This window comes from Artemia franciscana, chromosome 1, assembly GCF_032884065.1.
Source record: "Artemia franciscana chromosome 1, ASM3288406v1, whole genome shotgun sequence".
Lineage (NCBI taxonomy): Eukaryota > Metazoa > Arthropoda > Branchiopoda > Anostraca > Artemiidae > Artemia > Artemia franciscana.
The window spans coordinates 5,479,577-5,504,158 of NC_088863.1; the positions used below are offsets into that span (position 1 = coordinate 5,479,577).

At 35.6% G+C, this 24,582-nt stretch overlaps 2 protein-coding genes across 3 annotated transcripts in view; one reads left to right on the forward strand and one right to left on the reverse strand.

The window, feature by feature from the left end:
* LOC136024835 (zinc finger protein 420-like) overlaps positions 1–24,582 on the forward strand; it is a 390,140-nt gene that overhangs the window by 188,837 nt on the left and 176,721 nt on the right. The gene's annotated exons all lie outside the window — the stretch shown is intronic.
* LOC136024825 (uncharacterized) overlaps positions 18,424–24,582 on the reverse strand; it is a 149,819-nt gene continuing 143,660 nt past the window's right edge. For both annotated transcript variants that reach the window (XM_065700307.1, XM_065700314.1), the window contains one exon: positions 18,424–19,192. In XM_065700307.1, coding sequence (XP_065556379.1) covers positions 18,798–19,192 — 395 coding nt within the window. In that variant the 3' untranslated portion in view covers positions 18,424–18,797. The remainder of the gene's footprint in view (positions 19,193–24,582) is intronic.

Sequence of the window (24,582 nt, forward strand, 5' to 3'; positions counted from 1 at the left end):
GAGTATTTATTTCAAAACCTATGGGAGCTTAACCCTGGCCAATCATGGCCTGAACCCCCCCCTCCCCCCCTCAAAAAAAAAACAACAAAAAACAAAAACAAATCAAAGACAGTATATTCCGAAATTTATGGAAACTTACCCTTGGTCCTCCAGTAGCTGATCCCCTCTCTCGCCAAAAATATTTTTTAACGATTAAACCATTAAATTAACCATTTAAAACTGCTTTTATATCAAAACTCCTCAGAGTTTTTCCTTGACTGTTTTTGTCAAAACAACCCCCCTCCGCCCTTTCAATATAAAATATTAATGTAATAAAATTTTTATATAAATAAAAATACTGTTAACGATCATTTATTGAAAAACCTATGGGATCTCGTCCCTATCGCTCAATGGCCTGGCGCCACACCACCCAACGACAGTCAGACATTTTATTCAAAAACTTATGGGATCTGATCCCTGGCCCTCCTTGGTCAACACCTAACAAGTAAAATTAATAATATTTTACTCCCAGTATTTTGGGAGCTAACCTCTTACCCTCGTTGCCCCCCCCCAAAAAAAAAAACAACAACAAAACAACATATTTTTAACGATCATTTAATCCAAAACTTATGGAAGGTTAACCCTGGCATTTCAAAACTTGGCCGCATCCCCCAAAAAGAATATTAACGGAGCTTTATTACACGGACCAACTTATGGGGCCTAACCCCCTGCCCTCCATTTAAGAACCAACCTCTCTCCACCCCCCTAAGAAATATTGAAGATATTCTTTTCAAAGACTTTGGGGAGCTGACCGCTTCCCTTCATTGCCCCACCCCATCCTCCCATCTCATAAAAGAACTATTAGCGTTATTTTGTTCCATATCTCATGGAAGCTGACTTTTGGCCCTCCCTGATCTAACGGAAGCCCCCCTAAAAAAATATTAATGTTTCTTAGCCCAAAAATGTAGGAGCTTACCTCTGACCCCACCCCCTTGTCTCAAACAAAATTACTAGCGAAATTTTATTCCAAAATTAACTAGACATAACGCCTCATCCTCCATGGCCCATCCCAACCGATTTCTCCCGAAATATAATTAGCGATATTCTATTCTAAAACTTATGGGATCTAACTCATGTCCTTCTATGGTCTGAATCCTCTTCTCGTTAAAAGAAATTTAAATGCCATTTTCTTTCAAAACATATGGGAGCTGACTCTTTCCTCTCAATGGTCCAATTTTCCTCCTCATCCCTGAAAATAAACTTTTAACGATAATTTATTCCACAGCTTATGCGACCCCTGACCTTTTATGGTCTGAAACACCCTCTCCCTCAGAAGAAACAATTCGAGATATGTTTATTTCCAAAACCTATGAAACGTTATCTCTGGCATTCCAAGGCACTAAGGCACTCCAAAACTGTTTTAAAAATATTTGTATCCAAACTCATGGGAGCTAACCCCTTAACCTCAATGACCCAATCTCCCTCCTTTCCATTGCACTTGAAAAACCTTTTAACAAAATTTCAGTACAAATCCCAAGGGAGCTCAGCCCCTGAGCCTTCATCGCTCAATCTCCCTTCTCCCCATGAAAAAAAACTTCTAACGATATTTATACCAAAACTTAAGGGAGCCGACCCCTCACCCTCTGCGGTGCTATCCCAATCCCCCTCCCCCAAAAAAAGGTTTAACAATGATTTTATATTCCAAAATTAGTGGAAGTTGATCATTGGTCCATCTTGACCCGAAGAACCCTCCCCCAAAAAAATAATATTGACGAAGTTTCATTATAAAACTTATTGGAACTGACCCCATGGCCTGACTCCTTTTCTATAAAAAAAAATAATGAGTATACTCTATTCCAAAACATATGGAAACTGAGTCTCCGTAAAAAAAGAACGATATTCCATTCGAAAACTTATGGTACCCAACCCCTCAGCCCTCCGCAGCCTGGCTTCTCCTCCCCCCCCCAAAAAAAAAAATCATTATCAATAATTTATTCCAAAGCTTATGGAATCTGACGGTTTACTCTACATGACCTGACCCCTTCCATCCCCCCAAATGAAACTTAAGATATTTTATTTCAATCCTTATGGGACTTGACCCCTAGCCCTCCATTGCCCAATCACCCAATCCGTACAAAATTAGTAACAATAAAATATTTTGTAACTTATAAAAACTTAAGCCTGACCCTCTATGGAAAAGCCCCCCCCCCCCCCGCTTAAAAAATATCTATATTTTATCACAATACTTATGGAATCCAGCCCGTGGTCCTCCATTGTCCAAACTCCCCCTCCCCCGAAATTTTTTTAACGGAATTTTATTCCGAAACTAATGGGAGTTGACCACTGGCCTTCCGTAGCCTGACCCTCTAAACAAAATTATTAAGAATTTTATATTCCAAAAGTTATAAGAGCTGGCCAATTGTCCTCCAAAGTCCAACCGACCCTTCCCAAAAATTATTAACGGTATTTTATTCCATAACTTATGGGAGATGACCTTTGGTATTCCATGGTATGACACCACCACATAAAGTAAAGAAACGATCAAAAATAGGGTTTTTAAATATCAAATAAAAATACCAAAGAAAACACAAAAAGTGAATATTTCGAATGAAAAACCACCTTTCTTTTTTCAGCGGAAACAAAATAATATGAACCAGGAAAATTCCAAAGAAAAAAACAAAACAACCACAGAAAGTACAACAAAACCAGTTAAAAACCAACAAAAAACGCCACAAAATGAAAGATATTTAAATTCCATAAAAAAAAACAAAAATGATAAGAATTAAAGTGAAATACCTAACAACAATTAAGTGAGTTATTCGCCAATATCCGCGATTCGGACAAAATCCGAACAAATGTGAATTGGCATCGGCGGATACTAACAAACAACAGAGAAAATCAAAGAAAAATTTCATTCACTCAAACAAACGAACCAACAATTAAATAGATTTGAGAACTAGGTATACTGATTTCGGATTTTAACCATTGCATTTCTTGTGGATACCATTTCATACCTAAAGGGTCGATAACGTGTTTGATTATGTGACGTGGGAAGTAGTTCAAGGTTTATGTCAGGGATTGCTAAAATATCGACTTCTGTATTGAGAAAACTGAAATACGAAAAATTTATTCTTAAATCACCTGAATTTTTGTTCAGAAGTAACTGTACATGATATCTTCCTTAGATTTTTGGAGATGTGGTCTGAAATCCCTGTAACGTATGGGATACCAAGATAAACGAAATTTTTCCATTGATTTGCGTTTTCTGTGTCACTGTCTGATAATTTTTTAATACGTATTGCAATTACAGAATCCATTGACCATTACAGATAACCATTCCCAAATAAAATATCTGTAAGGTGGTCAATCTCTGAATTCAGGAAATGTTGTGAACAAACTTGTAATGAACCTTCATTGACAAATCTCTGAACCTTCAATGCCCCCCCCCCCCCGAATGACCCCCTAAAAAGTTTTTAATGCTATTTCATTACAAAACTTATGGGGACTGACCACTAACTCACAATGTCTCCTCCCCCCAAAAAAATTGATAAGAAAATAAACATAATTTTATTTCAAAAATAATGTAACCAGACCCCTGGCCTACCATAGCCTGAACCTACAATCCAAATTTTCTAATGATCAATTATTCCGAAACCTATTAAAGCTGACTCCTAGTCCTCCTCAGTCCAACCACCCCCTCCAAAATTATTAATGATATTCTATTCCATAACTCAAAGGATATGACCTCTGGTACTCCATAGCAGAACTGGAATACCAGCCTTTTAGAAAAATGCCTCTAAGAAAAGGCTAGCTGATCCTTAAACCTTCATTGTCCCCCCCCCGTGACCCATAAAAATATGATTGGTGATATTTCATAACAAAATTTATGGAAGCTGATCCCTGGCTCTCCATGGCTCGAGAAGCCCAACCTGAAAAATATATTCACGGTATCTCATTCCAAAACTTATTGGGCGTGACCCTGGCCTTCTATGTCCCGAAGCCCCCCTCCCTCTGAAAAAGTTATGAATAGTGATTTATTCCAAGACTTAAGGGAGCTGACCCCTGATTAACCATGGCACGATTCCCCTCTTACCCAAAAAAAGTTCATTAATGATATTTTATTCCAAAATTTAGGGGAGCTGATACCTGTCCCTCACTGGCCTTCAAACAACTGTGAACGAGACCTTATTTTAAAAAACTTATGGGAGTCGACTCGTGGCCGTCCATAGCCTTACTCCACCCCCTAAGAAAACTATTGGTGATATTTTAGTCCAAAAATGTATAAGCTTACTCCTGGCAAAACCTCTTCCTCTCAAACCAAAATTATTACCAACATTTTATTCCAAGGTTCTTGTGAGCTGAGAGCTGATCCTCAATGCCTCCTCCCCCTAAAAATATTAACGATCATTTATTCCAAAAGTAAGTGGAGCAGACCCTTGAACCTGCATGGCCCAGCCCAACCCATCCTTCCTCCTCCAAAAAAATATTAGCGATACTCCATTCAAAACTTATTCGAGCCGACTCTTGGCCCTCCATGGCCTGGCCCCTTCCCTTTAAAAGAACTGTAAATGATATTTTATTCCAAAAACTAAGGAGGCTAACCTCTGGCCTTCAAATGGCATACCTCATCCCCCACCCCCTAGCGGAATTAGTAGCTATATTTTATTTTGACTCTTAAGTCTCCCACAAAAATTATTAGAAGTATTTTTTCCCAAAACTTATTGGAGCTGACCCCTTGCCCTCAATTTAGCAATCTCCCACCTACCCCTGAAAAAACTTTTTACCTATAATTTGTTTGAAAAATTATGGAAGTCCACCCTGGCCCTCCATGGCCCTATCCTAGTCCCCGTAAGAAAGTTTACCAATGATTTTTCGCCCGAGGTTGATGGAAGCTGATCATTATCCCTTATTGGCTCCCTCCCCCAAAAAATATAAACGATGCTGCATTAGAAAAGTTAATTAAGCTGACCCCCGACGGTCTGACACCTCTATCCCAAAATATAATAGTAATATTTCATTCCAAAAATCATCAGAGCTAACCCCTTGCCCAGTATTAAACGGCCATCCCCCTAAAAATAAATGATATTTCATTCAAATACCTATGAGTCCTAACTCCTCGCCCTCCATCGCCTAAACCAAACCTCTAATCAAAAAAAAAATACTAATGTCGATAATGGATTTCTAAAATTATTGGAGTTGACCATTTACCTTCTTTTATCCAACCTCTCCAATCCCCAAAACTAACATTTACGATATTTTATTTCAAAACATATGAGATCTAACTCCTGGCCCTCCATTTCCCTACCCCCCATTAACAAAAGTAATGGCAGTTTTTTCCGTAGCTTTTCGGTGCTCAGACCTGGCCCTTTCGGCCAAACCCTAACCACATACCACCCTCCAAACCAGCAATTTCTTACAATAAAATTTATGGGATTAGACCCCTGGCCCTCTGTTGCCCTACCCCCCATTAAAAAAAATTAATAACGATATTTTTCCAAAACTTTTGGGAATTCACCCTTGGCCCTTTTTGGCCAAACCCCAAACCCGCACTGCCCTCCAAAACAACCCCTGGTTCAGCTTTTTATGAGCCTTCCCCCACCAACCCCCCCACCCCTTCATTAAAATGTTAGCGATATTTTATTCCAGAATTAACAGGAGCGGACCCCTGGCCTACCTTGGCCTAATCCTCCAAGCAAATATTTTTTTACGAGTTCTTATTCCAAAGCTCACATTAGTAGCTGACCCTTGGTCCACGATAGCCTAACCATCCCCTCCAAAAAATTATTAACGATATTCATTTCCATAACTTATGGAAGATGACCTTTGGCATTCATTTTCCTGACACCACTGTCCCCTAGAAAAAGGTGAACTGGTCCCTGTCACATTATTGCTCTCCCCCGGGCAACCCCAAAAAAATTATTGGCGATATTTTTTCAAAAACTCATGGGAGCTGACCCCTGGGTCTCCTTGGACTTTCACCCCCTCACCCGAAGAAAGGTTTTGATGATATATTATTCCAAGTTTTTGGCAAACCCAATCCCCAACCACTAAGAAAAACAATTGACGATATTTAATTATAAAACTAATGAGAACTAACCCCTGTCCCCCTATGACCCGACTTTTCACCTCAATTTTTTAAAATAGTATTCTATTATAAATATCGGCCTTGACCCCTGAACCTCCATGACCTGATCCTTCTCCCTCATCAAAAATACTAATATATTTTATTCCAAAATTTATTGAAGCTGTCCCCAAGCCCGCCGTGGCCAAAATTTCCAGCAAAGGAAAAATATTAAAGATATTTTATTCCAAAATCTAATGGAACTGAAGCCTGGTCCTGCATAGCCTGACCACCCTTGTCTAAAAAATTATTAGTAATATTTTATTCCATAACTTACAGGAGCTGACCCAATGCTCTCCTTGGCCAAACTTTCTCCCCCAAAATAATGTTGAAAAAATTTATTCCAAAAATATGAGAGCTGACCCCCTACCGTTTATGGCCTGACTCCCCTCACGCATCCAAAGAAAAACAATTATTAACTATATTTTATTCTAAAACCTATAGGAGATGATTCATGTCACCTCTTGGTACAACACCCCTCAGACAAAATTATTTAGGATATTCTATTCCAAAACTATATAAGCTTACCCCTGTTCCTTCATGCCCAAACCCCCGCTAAAAAAATAATGATTTTCTTTTAAAACTTATGGATGTTGACACATATCCGTCCTTAGCCCTACCACCTCCCTCTCATAAGAATTATTAACGATGAAATATAAACTTATGGATGTTGATGCATATCCGTCCATAGCCCGTCCACCTCTCTCTCATAAGAAATATTAACGATGTTTATCACTAAAACTTATGGAAGTTAACAACTACCCCTCCTTGCCTCAAACACTACCCAAATTTTCAAAATTAATCGCAATATTCTATTCAAAAATTTGACCCATAGCCCAACCTTTGTCCGATCTTCTGAAGAAAAAAATCAAAAAATGATGAACGATTTTTATTCCAAAACACAAAGAAGCTGACCCCCTGGCCCTCTCTAGTCGAACCCCTTCTCCTCCATAAATATAATTCACAATAATTTAATCAAAAAATTCAGAAGCTCACCTCTACACCGCCATGCACCTACTCCCACTCCCAAAATTTTTTTTTAATCGAAATTTAATGTAAAAAATTGTGTTAGATGATCCCATGCCATCTGCAGCCTATTCCCCCAAGTAATATTAACAATATTTTGTTACAAACCTTATTGAAGCTAACTTTTCGGCTCTCCATGGCCCAACTCTCTTCCCAAATCAATCTATTAATGATTTTATTCCTAAGCATGGGAGCTCACCCCTGTTTCTTCATTACCCGAGTCCCCCCTCTTCCCCGGGCAAGAAATTATTAACAATATTGTATTCCTTAACTTTTCGAAGTCGACCCTTGGCGTTTAATGACCAGACCCTGCCTCCAAAACATTATCAACAAAATTTTATTACAAAATTTATGGGACCTCACCACTGGATTTCCTTGGTCAAACCCCCTTTCCCCCCAAAAAGAACTAGCATTGTCTTATTCCAAAAATATAGGAGCTGACCCCCTGATGGCCTGACCCACCCAAAGTCCAAACAAATATTAAAGATATTCTATTCCAAAACTTATGGAAATTGACACCTGGCTCTTCTTGGCTCGAAACCCCTCTCAGAAAATTATTTAAAACATTTTATTCCAAAACTATATGAGTTTTGGATCCTCCGCAACCTGAATTCCCTGTAAAAAAACATTTTGATGTTTTTGTATTCCACAACTTCCAAAAGAAAATCCATCCCACACACAAAAAAAAATTATGACCGACAATTTATTTAAAAACATATGGAAGACAAACCCTAACATTCTATGGTCTGACCCCTCTCCTTTACAAAAATTATTCACGATAACTTACTCGAAAACTTATGAGAGCTCGAGTCTAGCCCTCTAGCCACTGCCAAAAAATGGTCAAACTGTCGAATATTGTTAGAATTTATCAAAATTCACTCCTTTTCCATTATTTGTATTTGTGACTTTTTTTGCTAAGCAAATTTTGTATATGAGGGTTTGCATATGAGGTTTTTCAAGGGGGTGTTTGTTCATAGGAGTTCTTAAGGGAGAATTTGCATTGGGAAGTTTTCTTGGGTTAGGGATGTGACGTCGTTTGGCTCATAAGGGAAAATTGTCTGGGTAAGTTTTCTGTGGGGTTTTACGTCGTGTACCAGAAGATAGTTTGGAAGCTTTGTTATTGCAAAGATCAAAATATTAAAGAAAAGTGTTATTATAACTATATGTGTCTTGAACAGTCTTGGAAAGAAAAATTAAACTTAAAAGTTGAAATAAATTAATCTTATTTGATAAAGCTTGATTGTTTTATACACATATTATAAGGCTTTGAAGCTTTATAAGCAATGTAAAGCTATTCAGCCTGTTATTGCTTTAAAAGATTGTATTATTCTCTTACAAAATAGCCACACTTGAAATGAGATTAAAATGCTTACTTTGCACAGAAGGTTAAATTAGTTTTGGTATTAAGCAAATAAATCCAATAATTGTCACACTGTTGTTCACAATTTTTGCACTGTTTGTTACGGGGCCCCTTGGATTTTTATATGAAGAAAGGGGCCCATGCCTGTAAGTCCCTTTGAAATGTCATTTTGCTAATTTGATTTACGGAGGTGAATTTTTACTGCATATTTAAAGATGTCGGTCACAAAAAAGCATTTTGACGAGCGTATGGATGACTTAAAGCAAATGGTCGAAAATCTTCGTAAAGAGAATTCAGCTCTGAAACAAGAGAATTCTGATTTGAAAAATGTAATTGTAGCGGTTAAAGAACAGTGTTTGAGTACGGAATTGTACGTAAAACGCAAAAATCTGCTGATCCACGGAATTCCTAATAAGGATAGTGAGAATATTGAAGAGACAGTCCACGACTTTTTATCAGGAATGCCAGTAAACAACTCGAAGGATATAAAATTCACGGCAATGTACAGAATTAGAAACAAGACCAAGCGCCCTTCTCGCTCGAACTCTCGCTCCATTTCGCACCCTATTTTGTCTCTGTTCTGAATCTTAAGCATAAAGATAGTATCATGGCTTGTGTTGGTAGCCTAAAAGGCACAGGAAAAAGCATCAGTAATGACCTACCATCTGAACTTGCAAAGCGTCGGAAAGAACTTCTGACTACGGCTTACAAGCTTCAAAATTCCAAAGTAACCACTGAGAAAGTATCTCAAACTAAAGTCATGCAACAGGGTACTAAACTATGGCTAGAAACAAAAAAAAACTTCTAGCTCAAACTGGGTTAAGTTCAGTGATGCATGCCATGACCCCCTCGCCTTTGTTTTATCCGCAGTTATTAGTAATGGTACTTCTGACGCGTGACATAAACTATCGAGTATTTTCGCCTCAGTAAAGTGAGGGGATGCAATTTTGCTACTCTTTTTCAACGTCCGTATCTGTGTGTGTTTTTTTTTTTTAGTTATTGTTTTATTTTTCCTTTTCTCTATTTACTATATTATTTACTCCTTTCTTGCTTTCTTTTGCAATGTGCGTATCTATGTTTTTTTTATATTTATTTTCTTATATTTTTCTCTCTCCATGTTATTTACTCTTTTCTTTACTTTTTTACTTGTAAATATTTTTCCGTTCCAGAGCGAAAATTCAAGTTCGAGCCTTTGCCTTATGAATTTGCTGTCTTTAGGATGTCTACGTCACCCGTGTTCACTCGACTACAGCGTGGCTCTATTCATCACCTATATTGGTAAGTAGTAATGTATGAAATTGAGTTTTCATCGAGGACTGACGCTAATCTCACGAAAAGGAAATTAGATGAATATGAAAGTCGTAGAGTAAATTTTAATGAAATTTTGAATAACCCGGTTGGAAGAACACCGAATATGAATTTTGATGAAAATTTAATAATATTATTGATAGTAATTTTGTGGAGGAGTTTGGATTATGGGATGTTGAAGCTCGGTGGGAGGATGTCCTTCGGGTTGTGCATTTGAATGCTCAAGGGCTGAATTCTTCCCTGGATGATATACAGCTTATATGTAGGAATTCTCGCCCTGGAATTATTGGCTTATGTGAAACTTTTTTAAATGAAAAGAACCAGCTACTTATGGATATACCTGGATATAATTCAATATTTCTAAATAGAAAGATAACAAAAAGGGGGGGCTAGGATTTTATGTATTGAGTAATCTGGCAGTTGTAAGAAGAGATGATCTATCTAAAAACGTTGAACGGGTATTTGAATCTCTGTTCATAGAATTGGCTACTAGCTCCAATGAAAAGATAATAATTGGCGAAATATACAGATCTCCAAGCGGATCAATGAAACAATTTATGGAAATATTAGAGATTGTTCTTGGGAAAGTATTGTCTGAAAAGGCAGAAATAATTTTAATGGGTGATTTTAACGTTGACATGATGGATATATCATCGAGTCAGGCTTGTGATATACTAGCACTAGTAATCTCGTCTGTGTTAACTCCCTGTATAAATATCCCTACACGAATTTCGAACCAATCTGCATCCTTAATTGACAATGTGTTCTCATCTATGCATTCTGTAAAAAATGAAGTGCTACTATCAGATACATCGGATTATTTCCCAGTAGGAGTTTTACTTCCACTCCCCCGGCTTGCCCGCCGAATAGCCCCTGATAATAAATCAAGATTCCGATATACACCAGCAAACATCGAAAATCTCAAAGATGATTTATTCACTACTTCATGGGAGTGTACATTACCTGATGGGGTTAGATTAGAAAATTATAATAAGGTATTTGATTTTTTTTATGAAACAGTAAAGGAGAAATTTATCCACCATTGCTGATCACCCCAACCAAGTCTTTCTAAGAGATCAACACCCATAGCCCAATGGACTACAGCTGTAATACTGAAGTCAATAAAGAGGAAACAGAACCTTTGGAAAGAGTATAGGAACAGACCAAGTGATGGTAAATTAGAGGCTTTTAAACTATACCGGAAGATACTTAAAACTCTGATTCGAAAAGCTAAAATTACATATTTTTCCCGAAGGTTTGCAGATTGTGGCAAAAATATTAAGAAAATTTGGGATGTAATTAAGGAAGTTACGCAAGACCTAGAAAGCTCCCTAAATCACTTAATGTTCAGAATCAACTTTTCTTGGACGAAGACCAAGTGCGACATCAGATGACTAAATTTTTTGCTGAGGTTGGGAAAACAACGGTTTTAGGTGTGGTTCCTTCTTCAAATTCTAGGTCTTGGAAGCAGTTCCTTGGTCGTTCCTGTGCAAAGTCGATGGTTCTTGAGTCAGTTACGGAGTAGTAACTGATAATAATAATTTCGTCATTGAAAAATTCTTCATCTGGATTCGACCAAATTCCTGCCAAATTAATTAAACAGATTCTTCCCTCAATTATTAAACCACGGTGCCACTTGGTTAACCAGTCATTCAAGCTCGGAATATTCCCTCAGGGTCTCAAGTTAGCACGAGTGATAGCACTATTTAAAGGAGGTGACCAGGAGGACCCGGGGAACTATAGGCCTATATCTCTTCTGTCTGTTTTTTCTAAAATATTCGAAAAGGCTATGCTAAAGCGTTTGCTGAGTATCCTAGATGCGAAGAAGTTTTTTCATCGGGACCAATTTGGTTTTCGGGAGAAGTGCTCAACAGAACACGCATGTAATATGCTTCTTCATTTTGTACGACAGTCTTTAGACTTCGGCCTTATCCCTGCGGCAATATTCCTTGATGTGAAGAAAGCTTTTGACAGCCTCACACACGAGATACTTATTGGTAAGTTGTCGCATCAAGGTGTTCGTGGCGAAGCTCTGTCCTGGTTTTCTTCATTTCTAACTGGCCGATCCATTGCAGTAGAAGCTTTTGATGAGCATGTTCCAGTTGAATATGGAGTGCCACAAGGTTCAGTTCTTGGGCCATCCCTTTTCCTTTTATATGTTAACGACCTCTATCGACTATTTAGCAACCCACGATCTGATTTCTGTTGTCATTTGTGTCAGAAAGGAGATGCTGTGGTTGGAGCCTTGGATACGCCTGGTCAACATGAAGAACTCTTTGCTTTTGCCGACGACGCCACCCTTGGGGCTGCAGCACCTGATGAATCTTCTCTTATCCTCAAGCTACAATTGATGACAGAAAGCATATGTCGTTGGTTTGATGCAAATTTGTTAGCTTTGAATGTAAAAAAATCGTTTCTTCTTATATTCTCCCGCATAGGCAAAAGCTGCCCTACAGTGACAGAGCTTAAAATATCTATGGGATCCATATCCCGCCCAGCTGACAGGTTTATTTGATTCCTTGGGATACTTCTGGATGAAAATCTATCTTTCAAACAGCATGCTGAGTCAATAAGATTAAAGGTTTCTCGAGGCCTTGGAATTATTCGGAAGCTGAAGCGAGTCTTTCTTTTTTCTATCCTTCATCTATTATACTTCTCTCTTATTTACCCTTATTTATGCTACTGCTCGTCAGTGTGGATGTCAACATTTCCATCTGTACTTACACCTTTACATAATCTCCAACTGAAAGCAGCAAAAATCCTTCAGTCTACCACCCATATTTCTGTTGAACTTCTGAAGATTAAAGATATTCATACATTACACCTCTCTTTCATTGCATTTCAGTATTTCCGTGGAGACCTTCCATCAAGTTTTTCTGGGCTTCTTGAAATTGTTCGAAATGTCAGTCCTTATGAAACTAGAAACAAGGATGATGTGCAAGTGCCATCCACACCTGCAGTGCGCTCAGACTTTGGTCTGATAGTTGCTGTCGGACATGCCTGGAATTCCATTCCTGTTGGGATTCGACAGTCCTGTACCATAGGCTCCTTCAAGAAACGGTTGAAGAATTTTTTAATTAAAAAAAAAATAAATTAAATTATAATATTGATCAGTTATTTATATTGTTTTGTTATCAAGATTTATTTAATTTAATTAATTATTTAGATTGAATTTAATTATTTAGATTAGGGTGGTGTGAGTGTCGGATCCTCGATGTATGTATATATATATTTTTTTTAAGTAGGTGGTGCGGAGATCAGTTGTATTCGGGTGGGGATTGGTGAGTAGACTCTAAATATATTTTAAGTGTGAATGTATTTAATGGTTATTTATGTTTTGTTTTGTTGCTTTTTTCCCAAATAATGGGCCATTGAGCCCTTTGGGATATTTTTTATTTATAAATGGATGGATATTTATAATAAAAGGAACTTGAACTAAAAGGAGCTTGTCAAATGCAAGTGATGTTCTTCCTTCTTAGTCATAAATGCAATACCATAAGGAATCAAAGCTAGTAATACATCGTTATATTTATCCAATATATTTTTCTCGTTACATTCAGTCACTGTAATCAATCAATCAATCAATTTATAAATACTAAAAGAAAAACTATTACAAAGTAAAGTGATTACTAGGTCCAAGAAGCTATGCTTGTACTGGACAACAGAAAACAAGAACAAAGCACTTTTACAAAATATCTACAAAAAAAAAACACCGGAACAAGACAAGGACATTTAAAAAAAGGATATTTAACAGATAGAAGATTTAGTAGGAGATTTAACATATATCTGAAAAATAAGATAATAAGATGTGTAAATTGTCTCATTGCGTCCATTTTTAACATTCACGATTTTTTACAATGGTTGCCTTTGAAAAGACTAGGGTATTAGCCTTTTGTACAATGAATGATTATAACCCTTTTATACAATGTAAAATATCACCAGAATACTATCGTGCATTTTCAAATATCAAATATCTGAATATATCGACACAATTTATTTCGGAACAGAAAATTGTGAAAAACTTGATACTTTAATAATAAAAAGAAAGAGAATTTAATTAAAAAGCTTTCTGAATAAGATATTTTTCAAAGAAAGGTCAAGGCTATTTTGAAATAAGATTAGAAGAAATAAAACATGCAGTAATTCAATTTCAAAAAGTCCATCAACTATTACTAAAATACAAATGAATCCAAAAATGAACCAAATTTAAGTAGACAATCATGGCAAAAAAAAACATCAGGTAATAATGCAAATGAATATGAGTAAAGCTTAAATTGATTAAACAAAAAAACAAGTTTTTTTAAGTGAAAGTAAGGAGCGACATTAAAACTTAAAACGAACAGAAATTACTCTGTATATGAAAGGGGCTTTTCCTCCTCAACGCCTTGCTTTTTACGCTAAAGTTTGACTCTTTCTCATAACTCTATATTTCAAAACAGTAAATAGTTTTAGCGTAAAGAGTGGGGCGTTGAAGAGGAAAAGCCCCTTTCATATACGGAGTAATTTCTGTTCGTTTTAAGTTATAATGTCGCTCCTTACTTTCATTTAAAAAACTTGTTTTTTTTGTTTAATTTCTGGACGTTTTTGAATTAATGCATTTCTTGATCTTGGCTCTCTGCACATAAGTAATTATAACAAAATTTGCATATTAATTTTTTGGGCTGAATAGCTTTTTCATAGTTTTAATCGGAAGATTTTGAAAAAAAGGAGCGAGAGAGGAGGCCTAGTTGCTCTCCAATTTTTTGATTACTTAAAAAGGCAACTATAATTTTTAAATTTTGTACAAACATTTTCATAAGTAAGAAATATACGTAACTTATGAATTAACTTACGTAGTGAACTTCTATATTCGCATGTTTTTATTGCGTATATGAGGGGGCTCAACCCTCGTCGATACCTCACTCTTTACACTAAAGCTTAAATATCGTCCCAATTTGTGAAGAATGACCACTGAATCACAAAGGCCGTAGAATAAATAGTTGAAATTACTAAAAATACTTTAGCGTAAAGAGTGAGGTATTATGAGAAGGTAAACCCCTCATATGCGTAATAATTTCTGTATGTTTTAAGTTTTAATGCTGCTCCTCACTTCAGTAGAAAAAACTTTTCATATTTATTTTTTCATTGTGTTTTTTAATAATTTTAGAAAATCCTGCGCCCCCTCCATTGAAAGTCTCTTCCCACATGAGAAGTTACTCCATGGAAAGATTCTCCCACATAACCCCCCCCCACCCTCAATTCTCCCCCAAACCAAAAATAATCACCCTGAAAACGTTTCTACACTTCACAGTAACCACTACTATATGTAAACACAGGCCAAAGTTTGTAACTTGCAGCCCCTCCCACTGGGACTGTGGGGGAGTAAGTCGTCCTCAAAGACATAGTTATTAGGTTTTTCGACTATGGTAAATAAAATGGCTATCTCAGAATTTTGATCTGGTGACTTTTGGGGAAAAATAAGCGTGGGAGGGGGCCTAGGTGCCCTTCAATTTTTTTGGTCACTTAAAAATGGCACTAGAACTTTTAATTTCCGTTAGAATTAAACAACTCGTGACATTCTAGGACCACTGAGTCGATACGATCACCCATGAAAAAAAAACAATAAACACGCATCCGTGATTCCACATCCGAAATTCCACATTTTTATATATAGGGGCTTGAAACTTCTACATTAAGGTTCTCTGATATGCTGAATCTGATGGTGTGATTTTTGTTAAGATCGTATGACTCTTAGGGGGTATTTTCCTCTATTTTCTTAAATGAGGCAAATTTTCTCAGGCTCGTAACTTTTGACGGGTAAGACTAATCTTGATGAAACTTATCAAACAGTTCGTGGTAACGAACTGTAGTAAGGAGCGACCCGGCTCAATAGTAACCAAAACTTTAAAAAATTGAATTTTGATATCAATAGCTACATCAAAAGAATCGCATTTTAATGCTGATTTTAAATATATAAGTTTCATGAAGTTTAATTTTACCCATCAAAAGTTACGAGCCTCAGAAGATTTGCCTTATTTAGGAAAATAGGAGAAAACACCCCCTAAAAGTCGTAGGATCTGAAAGAAAATGACACCATCAGATTCAGCATATGCGAGAACCCTACTGTAGAAGTTTCAAGCTCCTATCTACAAAAATGTGGAATTTTGTGTTTTTTGCCAGAAGACAAATCACGGGTGCGTGTTTATTTGTTTTTTTTTTGTTTTTTTTCCCAGGGGTCATCGTATCGACCAAGTGCTCCTAGAATGTCGCAAGAGGGCTCATTCTAACGTAAATGAAAAGTTCTAGTGCCCTTTTTAAGTGACCCAAAAAATTGGAGGGCATCTAGGCCCCCTCCCACGCTCATTTTTTTTCCCAAAGTCAACGGATCAAAATTTTGAGACAGCCATTTTGTTCAACATAGTCGAAAACCATAATAACTATGTCTTTGGGGATGACTTACTCCCCCAAACTCTCTGGGGGAGGGGCTGCAAGTTACAAACTTTGACCAGTGTTTACATATAGTAATGGTTATTGGGAAGTGTACAGACGTTTTCAGGGGGATTTTATTTGGTTTGGGGGTGGGGTTGAGGAGAGGAGGCTATGTTGGAGGATCTTTCCTTGGAGGAATCTGTCATGGGGGAGGAAAAATTCAATGACAAGGGTGCAGGATTCTCTAGCATTACTATAAGAAAACAATGAAAAATAAATATGAAAACGTTTTTTCAAATGAAAGGAAGAAGTAGCATTGAAACTTAAAACGAACAGAGACTATTACGCATATGAGGGGTTCTAAAAATACTTTAGCATAAAGATCGAGGTATTTAGGAGGAGATAAATACCTTGCTCTTTATGCTAAAGTATTTTTAGTAATTTCAACTATTTATTCTACGGCCTTTCTGATCCAGGGGTCATTCTTAAAGAATTGGGACAAAACTTACGATTTAGTGTAACGAGCGAGGTATTAACGAGGGTACAAGCCCCCTCGTATACATAATAAAATATAAGGTAATGAAAGTTTGTTACGTAAGTTAATTCTTAAGTTACGTATATTTTTTACTAATAAAAACGTTCGTTAAAAATTAAAAGTTCTAGTTGCCTTTTTAAGTAACCGAAAAATTGGAGGGCAACTAGGACTCCTTCTCCACCCCTTATTTCTCAAAATCGTCGGATCAAAACTAAGAGAAAGCCATTTAGCCAAAAGAATTAATATACACATTTTATTTTGATAATTTATGTGCGGAGAGACAAAACCAAACATGCATTAATTCAAAAACGTTCAGAAATTAAATAAAAAAAAACTAATTTTTTTAGCTGAAAGTAAGGAGCGACATTAAAACTTAAAACGAACAGAAATTACTCCGTATATGAAATGAGTTGTCCCCTCCGCAATCCCTCGCTCTTTACGCTAAAGTTTGACTCTTTGCCACAATTCTACTTTTTAAAACATTTAAAAGCTTTAGCGTAAAGAGCGAGGGATTGCGGAGGGGACAACTCATTTCATATACGGAGTAATTTCTGTTCGTTTTAAGTTTTAATGTCGCTCCTTAATTTCAGCTAAAATAATTGGTTTTTTTTATTTAATATATTTAAAATCAGCATTAAAATGCAATTCTTTTGATACAACTATTGGCATCAAATTTCCATTTTTTAGATTTTACAGTTCGTTACCACGAAATGTTTGAAAATATAAATTAAGCTTACTACAGGCAAAAATCTTTTACTGATGAAGCATAAATGAAACATGAAACGGACAGAAATTAAACAAAGATTCATAACAAACAAATATACACCACATACCAGTACAAATGAATGAATAAGTATTGGAACCAGTAAAAATTATATGTAATATGCAAATCAAGCTAAAAACGAGTAAAAAACACGGCAAACAAGAGCTTGGGTACAGGCTCCTTCACTATCTATATATGTTTGAAGCCGACAGCTTTATTGGATATTAACTGAAAACAAATAATTTTGTAAACATTTTCTTTTATTCTTATCACAACATTGAAAATAAAAATGAATAATAAACTAAAATCAACTTTGTAACTTAAAGCCTTCAACAATCACTGTGATTGCACATCAAGTATTCATTTTGATTTATTAGTTCTCTCAAAGACTGTTTAAGACATATACAGTTTCACTACAAAAAGATTTAGGCCGCTGCCCCCTCCCCTCACACTAAAGTTCTAAATACTACTGCGTCATTGACCCTTGACAGAAAACAAATTAAATTAGTAATATTAAGTTTTTTTTTATTTATTCGTATATGAGTTTAAAGATTATATGTGTCTTGAATTTTTTTGGAAACAACTGAAAAAAAAATTTGATATTTGATATATTATTAATAATCTTTTATTTTTACAAATAATCTATTTATAATATATTAATAAATATTATCAATAAATATTAATAATTTCATCGTTATCAAACTATTTATTAATTTCTGATTGGTGATCAGTTCGAGATTTTCTTTCATCGTAATGTAATATAATTCATTTTTGGTGAATTTCCATTACGCAGTAGGTTTTTAACGTTTAAAATTAGGATAGAAAGCAGTACCCAAACTTTTGTTTGTAGGGATTTTTGTCTGTTTGAAGCTTTATTAGATATTCAGTTTAAATTTAAATCGTTTTAAGATTTATTTATTCATATATATATTAATACCTGCTGTTTGTATTTTTGCTATGATTCTATACTTAATTTCCATTCGTTTTGGGTTTCATTTAAATTTCAGTAGCAAAATTTTTTGTCCGTTTTAAGATTGGTTTCCATATTCAATTTAAGCTTTACTTATTTATAATTTATTCATTGATTTATATTAGTACCTGCTCTATTTTTGCTTTTACTGTTTATTTGATTTCTGGTCATTTTTGGCTTCATTTATTGATTATTAGTAATCTCTGTTCGTTTGAGTCTTATTTATTGTAGGTTTTATTTCTTTCTATTTTAAGTTTAATACGGACACTAATTTTTCTTGAATATCTTCTTTTTCCGAAAGTTCTTTTAATTAATGACTGAAGATCATCACTTTACAACATACTTCATATTGATAAAAGAAAAAACATAGCAGTATACTTCGTAGATTCCTTCTTTGTTTTTTCTTGCACAGCCCAAATGAGGCCAATCTTCAGAGGCAAAGCGAACAAAGTTGTTGATTGATAAAAGCCAGTAAATTGAATAGTATCTTTCAAGGCTTAATGCTGTGTTGTTGTGAGTTTCCAAAAAAATCTGCTTAACATTCTTTAGGTTATTATTATATATCATATCAGGGACAGCCTCGTATTCACTACCTTCTATGTCAAGTTTCAATATATCAATGATCCTTTCCGTATGATTATTTTCCCCAAGAAGCGTTGAAAATCTTGTCATATTCCAAAGCTGGTTTTGTTTTTTTATTACACCGTCGAAATCTGAAAGACCTTAAAAAGAAAAAAAATAGTTTGCATGTTCTTTCATCAAGTTTAATTTTAAATGAGTATGCATGACATTTGGTTAGGAAAGAGTAATTCATAATCAATTCAATTTATATTTAGATAACCACGAACGAAAATTTTTTGATTGTAAAAACATTTCTAGTTTTTATAAAATCAGTATAAAATATACTGTGCAAAGGCCCAGAAAATCTGTAAGTTTGATTTTCTCTCAAATAGCTTAATGAGCTAATGTACTGCTAATACCTTAGTAATTTTAAAATTCAAAGCTTTCACTTAAAATAAAAAAAAGCATGTAAATTGATCATACACGAGATGGGGATGTATAAAGAAGATAGAGGGATTACACTTAAGGTTGACACTTAATGATTGGAGTTAGGCTCTAAGGAATGACAAAACTTCACTTAGGGCCCTTGACTCGTAAAGACTTAAAGTTTTGTAAAAAGGTAGGGTAAAAAAGTCACCTCTAAGGACGTCATAAACAGAGGTTAGAAAGCAGAGCAAAATGTGCTGGATAAGGTAGGGATTGATTATGATTATCTATAAAAAGGAGAGCGGTTTACTAATAACCGATTAACCGAATATGGAACTTACCTACTATTCAAAATGGAATCAAAGAGTGTTGTCTTATTGAAGCTGTGTGCAACAGCAGTGGAAATAAACAAAAAGGAAGCTGTCAAAAGAAAGTTTTGACCAACACATGGTAGATATCTTACCGATTTAGTCTACCAAAGTATAATTAAGTTAATTCTAACAATTCTAACAAATTATAATTAAAAATAGTACAGTCAATCGTGCTAACACAAATAACCTGAAGTTTTAATTCTTCACCTTTCACCAAAGTTAGTTGGTCAGTATTGCGAAGGCCCTGAAAAGATTTTATAGCACAACTTTCTCCTTCATATGAAGAAGGGTAAATAACACAAAACTAATCTTCTCTAAAGGGTAAACAGCACAAATTATATATTATTCTATTAGATAGTCAGTCCTGTTGCATTTACAATTGCAATTACACTACTAATATGGACTTTGATAAGTTACCAGAGCACCAAGTCACCTGACACCAATACAGCTACGGATACTCTTTTCTAACCCAACCTATAGAAAGCCTAGCTTTTTTTGTCAGTGTTTATTCCCCTCGGTAGCCCTCCCCCCCCCCAATTAAATACACCCATAGGAACTGACCCCTGGAATATAACCACCATCCCCACGGAAAATGCCCCCCCCCGCGGAAAACATCCCAAGAAAATACTCCGGAAAATAACCCCAAGGAAAATATATCCCACGGAAAATACCCGGAGAGTGATATTTGGGAGATTAAAATTTTATCACGGACTACTTATTGGCCAATTGTTTGAGAATGAGACGCATCAAACCTTAATTTTCCAAGTTTGATAAAAATGTGTCTTCGTTGACTAGGAGGATAAGTGGTGCGTCCCTTAGGAAAGATGGAAGGCAAACTCACCATGGTTAAACAGCAAAATATTTCAAATTTCAATTTGAAAGGCTAATAATTTTGTAAAATACTTTATTTTACCCCTAAGCTTTTTACAAGATATTGCCCCAGTAGAGATGATTAAAAATCCAATAAAATAACAGCTTAGGCCGCGGCAAAAAATAAATAGCATTAATAAGTTTTAAGAACCATGCAAGGCACTGAAATTTGAATGGAAAATTAGTCAAAATGGAAATTGATTCTTACAATGACTAAACTTATGTGTGAACTGACCAAACTAATATAACTGAGATAAACCAAAGGATTACGTCAACATCTATATGTTAATATGGAGATAAGACACCCATTTCGGTCAACTTGGATTATAATAAAAGTTGCAATGAAAGAATATAAGAGAGAAAAAAAAATAAAGATAGGCTTAATATCAACTCTTGTAATATATGTCCCCATAGGAAGAGAATTTGCAGATATCAGGAGCCTCAGATCCCTAAATATCACTGCTAAGACTCTAAGGGAGATGTTTGTATCCTCTAAGGAGTAGAAGATGCAAGATTGGCTAGGCACACTTGTGAAAAAAATGAGATGCGTAGAACCCCAGATGCAAATAAAGATATTAAAAAAAAAAAAAGTTTAGGTCAATACTTAGAAATATAATCATATATACTAAAGATGTGGCACCGACAAGTAGGCACCCAGATAAGGCATCTAGTGTGCCAGAGAAGATAGAAAACCTAATAGTGCATGTTTTCCTGCAAAAAGTACGATAGATTTCATCCTAATAGGGAAAACCGAAGGTGACCATTAATTTCCAAGCGTCAATTAATTATTCTTCTGTAGAAATAAAGAGAAGAAAGTAGGGAAAACCATACAAAAGTAATTTACAATTTAAAAACACACTTCTCATTTAGCCACAGACATAATTTGATTATTTTTATTACTTACTACTATTTACTTAATACTACGACAAAAGAAAAATAACTAAGAAAAAGAAAAGAAATGTAAAACAAAACTATAACTAGACCGGCGCTCCCTGAGCAACGTGAAATGTTGCGGAAACCTTTGTCCAGATTCTCCGGCCAAAGTGTTGCGAGAGCAACTCTTTGGTTTAGTTTTTTCGCTATCGATCAGTAGTCACCTGACCAAAGGCTATTCCTAAGCGTTGAAAAAACCACAACAAAACAGTATCAAAAGAAGGGACTAAATTGACTTTGCAGCCAGTTGAACTTCATCCTTTTCAATCGTAGACATCGTGACAGATGAAAACTTGGAACATTATCTTATATAATCTAGTTTGTATTATAAAGCTATCCGTAACTTTTTAGGATCAAAATACCATAGATGACACTCTATTAATTATTACGAAACTACCTCGTTGTTTTACGTTATCGTTTGTACCCGTTGCGTGAACACTTAATTCTAGGTTACAGTGATTATGGGTTGGCTAGAGCAACTAGCAAAAGTTAAAAACCCCTCTTCACTAAGGATTATTGTAGCCTAACCTACGATTATTACTTACTAGTCCCCTACATGTCTTTCCACTGGAACCAACTCGGTCTTACCATCAAATACACTGGAAACAAATAATAGGTACACCAAATAGCAAAATTTGCAAACCCCTCACTGCCGAAGATGATTATGAGCTAACAGCCAACCTTTCGTTACAAGTCCTCTACATGTCTCACAATCGGTATCGGCTTATTTTTGGCTTCAGTGTGTACTCTACTACTGAAATTTTCAACCCCTTGAAACTTTCAAACTAGTATATCTCATGAAGGAATTTTTGTACCAAAACATGGATAGCATATACTTTGATCAGCTCATCAAGAGCTAACGATTGCCGTCGATAAAATTGTTTTATCTGTCTTAGTCCAAAAGTTGATTTTTTTGCCGTTGGCTAACTTTCTAACGTCACCACTTAGAACAGAGCAAAAACCATCCTTTTTGGCCCCAGGCAAGAGTTTGGCAGAGCTTTCCAAAATGTAATGCCATATTCATCAATTTGGCTTAAGGTCCACACTTTTCGTAAAAACTGCACAAGTTAGAACCTTACCAGTTTCCAGGAATAAGCCGACATCGGCAGCGTAGGAAAAAAAACGGATAAAACCAAACTGTTGCTCTCCCAACAGAATAAAGACATTATTAGTGAGACCTCAACAAATCTGACCGCAGTCTTATCCCTTCGAATCTTGTTTGGGACACCTTTTTTAATTATTCCAGACCCAAGTGCTTGGTACGTCACAGGAAATTTTTTCTAAGAGATATTATTAAATCAGAAAGAGTTTTACTTTGTTTTTTTTCGTAATATAGTTTGTCAACTTTTGGTTGTTACATAATAGGGCTTTGATTTTTACGAAATAGGACGTGTTAGAGTCAACTAGTCAAGTGGAGGAGTTATGTAAGACATTTTTTCTTCAAGACATTCCTCAAGACGTAGGAAGACATTTCAAGACGTTTTATTAAGACGGTTTTCTGCTGAAGGTTTTTCAAGATGTTTCCAGGTATTCCAAGACATTTCTCATCAAGACGTTTATAAAGAGGCTTCAAAACATTTCAAGCATTTTGTAAGATATTTTTCTTCAAGACATTTTTCAAGACGGTTCAAAAAATTTCAAAATATTTTTAAGACATTTTTCATCAAGATGTTTTTCAAGATATTTCAAGACATTTTGTTAAGACAAATCTCTTCAAGACATTTTTCAAGTAGTTCCAATAAATTTCAAGACGAGTTTAAGTCATTTTCTTCAAGACACTTTTCAAGATGCTTCAAGACATTTCAGAATGTTTCTTAAGATATTTTTCTTCGTGACATTTTCGACATGTTTCAAGACATTTAAAGACGTTTAAAAAAAAATTTCTTCAAAACATTTTTCTTCATGATTTCTTCAGTTCTTATGTCAATGGGAATGTTTACTAGTGTTAACGGTGATGCACTCTAACATTACTTGGCCGTTTTTTGTTCTTCAGGGCCCCTAGGAAAGTCAGGGTCGTAACTGAAAGAGGCATATACTTTAGTGTTTTATAATAATGGTACACACGTGGGTTGTGAAGTAATCTTGCGTACTCTGCAAGATTTAATCGGGATGATGTAATCTTACGTGACTTGTTACATTTATTGGGAAGGACGCAATCTCTTGTTGCATGCTAGACTTCAGTGCCCATTGTGGAAATTCCTGCTTGTAACTGATGAGGATAAACACGTTGGATGACGGTAGACACGAGGAAATTACATACTTATGGCACAAACGTTGGATGCCACATAATAGCAGTGCACACATGGGGTGCTACGTAGTTTTGGTGCATACGTTTATGTTACGTAATACGGAAGCAAACAAAAGGATGCTAAATAATACTTGAAGAGATTTAATTTTCTTCGGGATTTTTTTTTCATAGCTTTATTTCTTCAGGATTTTTTTTTCTTTCAAGGCGTTTTGCTCAGGTAACCTATACATTCTAAACATTTTATGTCTAGATTAGGATTCAAGAGGGCTATTTCAATCCAATATAACTGTCCCTTGGACATTTGTACCATAAAAACCTTTCTAATATTTTGATTCAGTTTATAGATTCTACAAGATAGCCTGTTCAACACATGGAAAAATCCTTGTCTCGCATACTAGAATAAAATGTATTGCATATCCCCATATGATTGCAATAGCTGCAATAACTGATAAGTAGAAGTGATGGAAGTAAAATTTATTACTGCAATTTGCTTTCACTTGCAGTGCACCTGCTTGTTGAATAGTGTTTTAGAAAGACCTCTCCAATAATATTGCGGGTTGCTCTTGAAACTTTCTTTACTAATAGAATCTTTTTCAAGCTTAGGGTATTCTTAGGGTATTTTCATGCAAAAATATTCCTTTACACCTGTGGCACCCTTTTAGCACACATTATCAAACCTAAGTGTTTTTCAAGCTTTTTCCCT